The 1,715-nt window shown below is 41.3% G+C and overlaps 1 protein-coding gene across 1 annotated transcript; it reads left to right on the forward strand.

The window, feature by feature from the left end:
* Nucleotides 1–121: 121 nt before the first annotated feature.
* STEHIDRAFT_164165 (uncharacterized protein) lies at nucleotides 122–413 on the forward strand (the record flags this gene model as incomplete). The annotated part of the gene is made up of 2 exons (XM_007311886.1): nucleotides 122–135; nucleotides 272–413. The coding sequence occupies 2 exons, from the start codon at nucleotides 122–124 to the stop codon at nucleotides 411–413; spliced, it is 156 nt and encodes a 51-aa protein (XP_007311948.1).
* Between the last annotated feature and the right edge of the window lie 1,302 nt (nucleotides 414–1,715).

Here is a 1,715-nt window from a genome sequence, read left to right on the forward strand (position 1 = left end):
ATCAAATACGCTAAACTGGACCCCTTTTCCAACATTAAGCTGTGCACACATTAAATCAAATCAATCTGCCAAACTAAAATCATCATAATTTGTAGAATATGCATATCTATCTGACAAGTATATGGTCTCTACCTTGTGAGTATCCAATAGTCTTCCTACATAGCGGGTCCCTTCATGACTAATTGAAACTCCGTACTCATGTGTGCGGAGTTTGAATTTATTCCAGAAGAATACTGAAACACTTGGTCATTTGATTTACTGGATGTTCTAGGCCGGAGAAGTCTGAGCTGAAGAGGTCCATGGACTGGTCTATGGGACTGAAATATAGGGTTAGGGGTCTGCACGAACCTTGCGTTGCCCGTGTCGCCGCCAAACCTAACAAAGAAAAGAAGCAAAAGAAAGAGGTAGTATAAACGATGTACCTTCGTTCCTCAGGCATCGTAATCAACACATGGTATATTGATACAGGTAAATATAAGCACCACCCAGCTCAACAACAATAAGCTATCCAACCGAAAGATATATTTTCCCAAAGAAAAATTAGAGAAATGATGCAAACAGTGGGGAGATTCTGTCAAAAACAACATTGATGGCCTCAGTAATGGATACCTGTGAGGGTGACTTGTGTAGAACCACAAAAAGTGTGATAGCAAAGGCCATTCAGGCAGGAAGAACAAGTAAGGTTAAGAAGCCGACCAGTCCGATTATATTGGTCCAAATTTGCCTTCGGACGGTATCGGGCGTGGGCCTTTGGCTCTTAGCAGATGTCTGCGCTGACGGCCAGACCTCGGCCATATTTTAGATTTGGGTATTACCACGCTCAATTGCCTCGAGCTGATGGGGAGGTAAGGGCATTCAGTAGTTAAACTTATGAGTAACCTACATAAAGATCAACGCACCCGTTTGAGTATTCCTTCAAGTTGGACTAACAGGCTCGCAAACTCAAGGTAGTCGAGGCCTTGGTATAAGGCTAGAGATAATGGTGGGGATATATAGGTGCTACTTAGCAATACGTCTCAGCACTTACTGTGGCAAAAATAAGTATTGCCCGCGCCACCCTGCGTGGAGATTTAGAACCTTGTTTTGTCAATGACAATGGATGGATTCCATTTTTTATTTACATCATCTAAGAGGTATATAGGAACTGTGCAAGCATACCCATCACTTTGGGCATCTTGCTGTAACTTTGTAGAAAGAAATATGAAAGAACCCTGTTTTGACTATGGGGATGAAACATTTTATTATAGGCTATGGAATGCATGTTTCCTCTTAGTATAGAATATAGGAATACACCTTAGACTATGTAGTATCAGTTTACGACTTTCTCCAGAATTCTTTACCATGGTGGACAAAAGCACGCCAGGGTATACAAGGAGGTGCAACTCTCTGTAGAACACATAAATATTACAGAGCTTGAGATGTATGGCAAGAGGTCAAATTTGGCATTGTATCATGAGTATACTAGGATAATCTATATATTGCATGGAGAGTGATAGCACCAACTCCAATAGTTCATATTTTCGGGGGGGTATGTGGGCCACACCTAGCGGCACCCCCTCTATATACCCTGGTGTACTTTTGTGCACCCTGAGCCAAAATTCTCCTCAACTTCATGATAGGATACTACAGTATCTAAGATGTGTACCCATATTTAAACTGAGAGAAAATATCCACTTTGTATCCTACAATAAAATGTTTCACTCACATTGTCAAAA

Source organism: Stereum hirsutum (genome assembly GCF_000264905.1).
Source record: "Stereum hirsutum FP-91666 SS1 unplaced genomic scaffold STEHIscaffold_128, whole genome shotgun sequence".
NCBI lineage: Eukaryota > Fungi > Basidiomycota > Agaricomycetes > Russulales > Stereaceae > Stereum > Stereum hirsutum.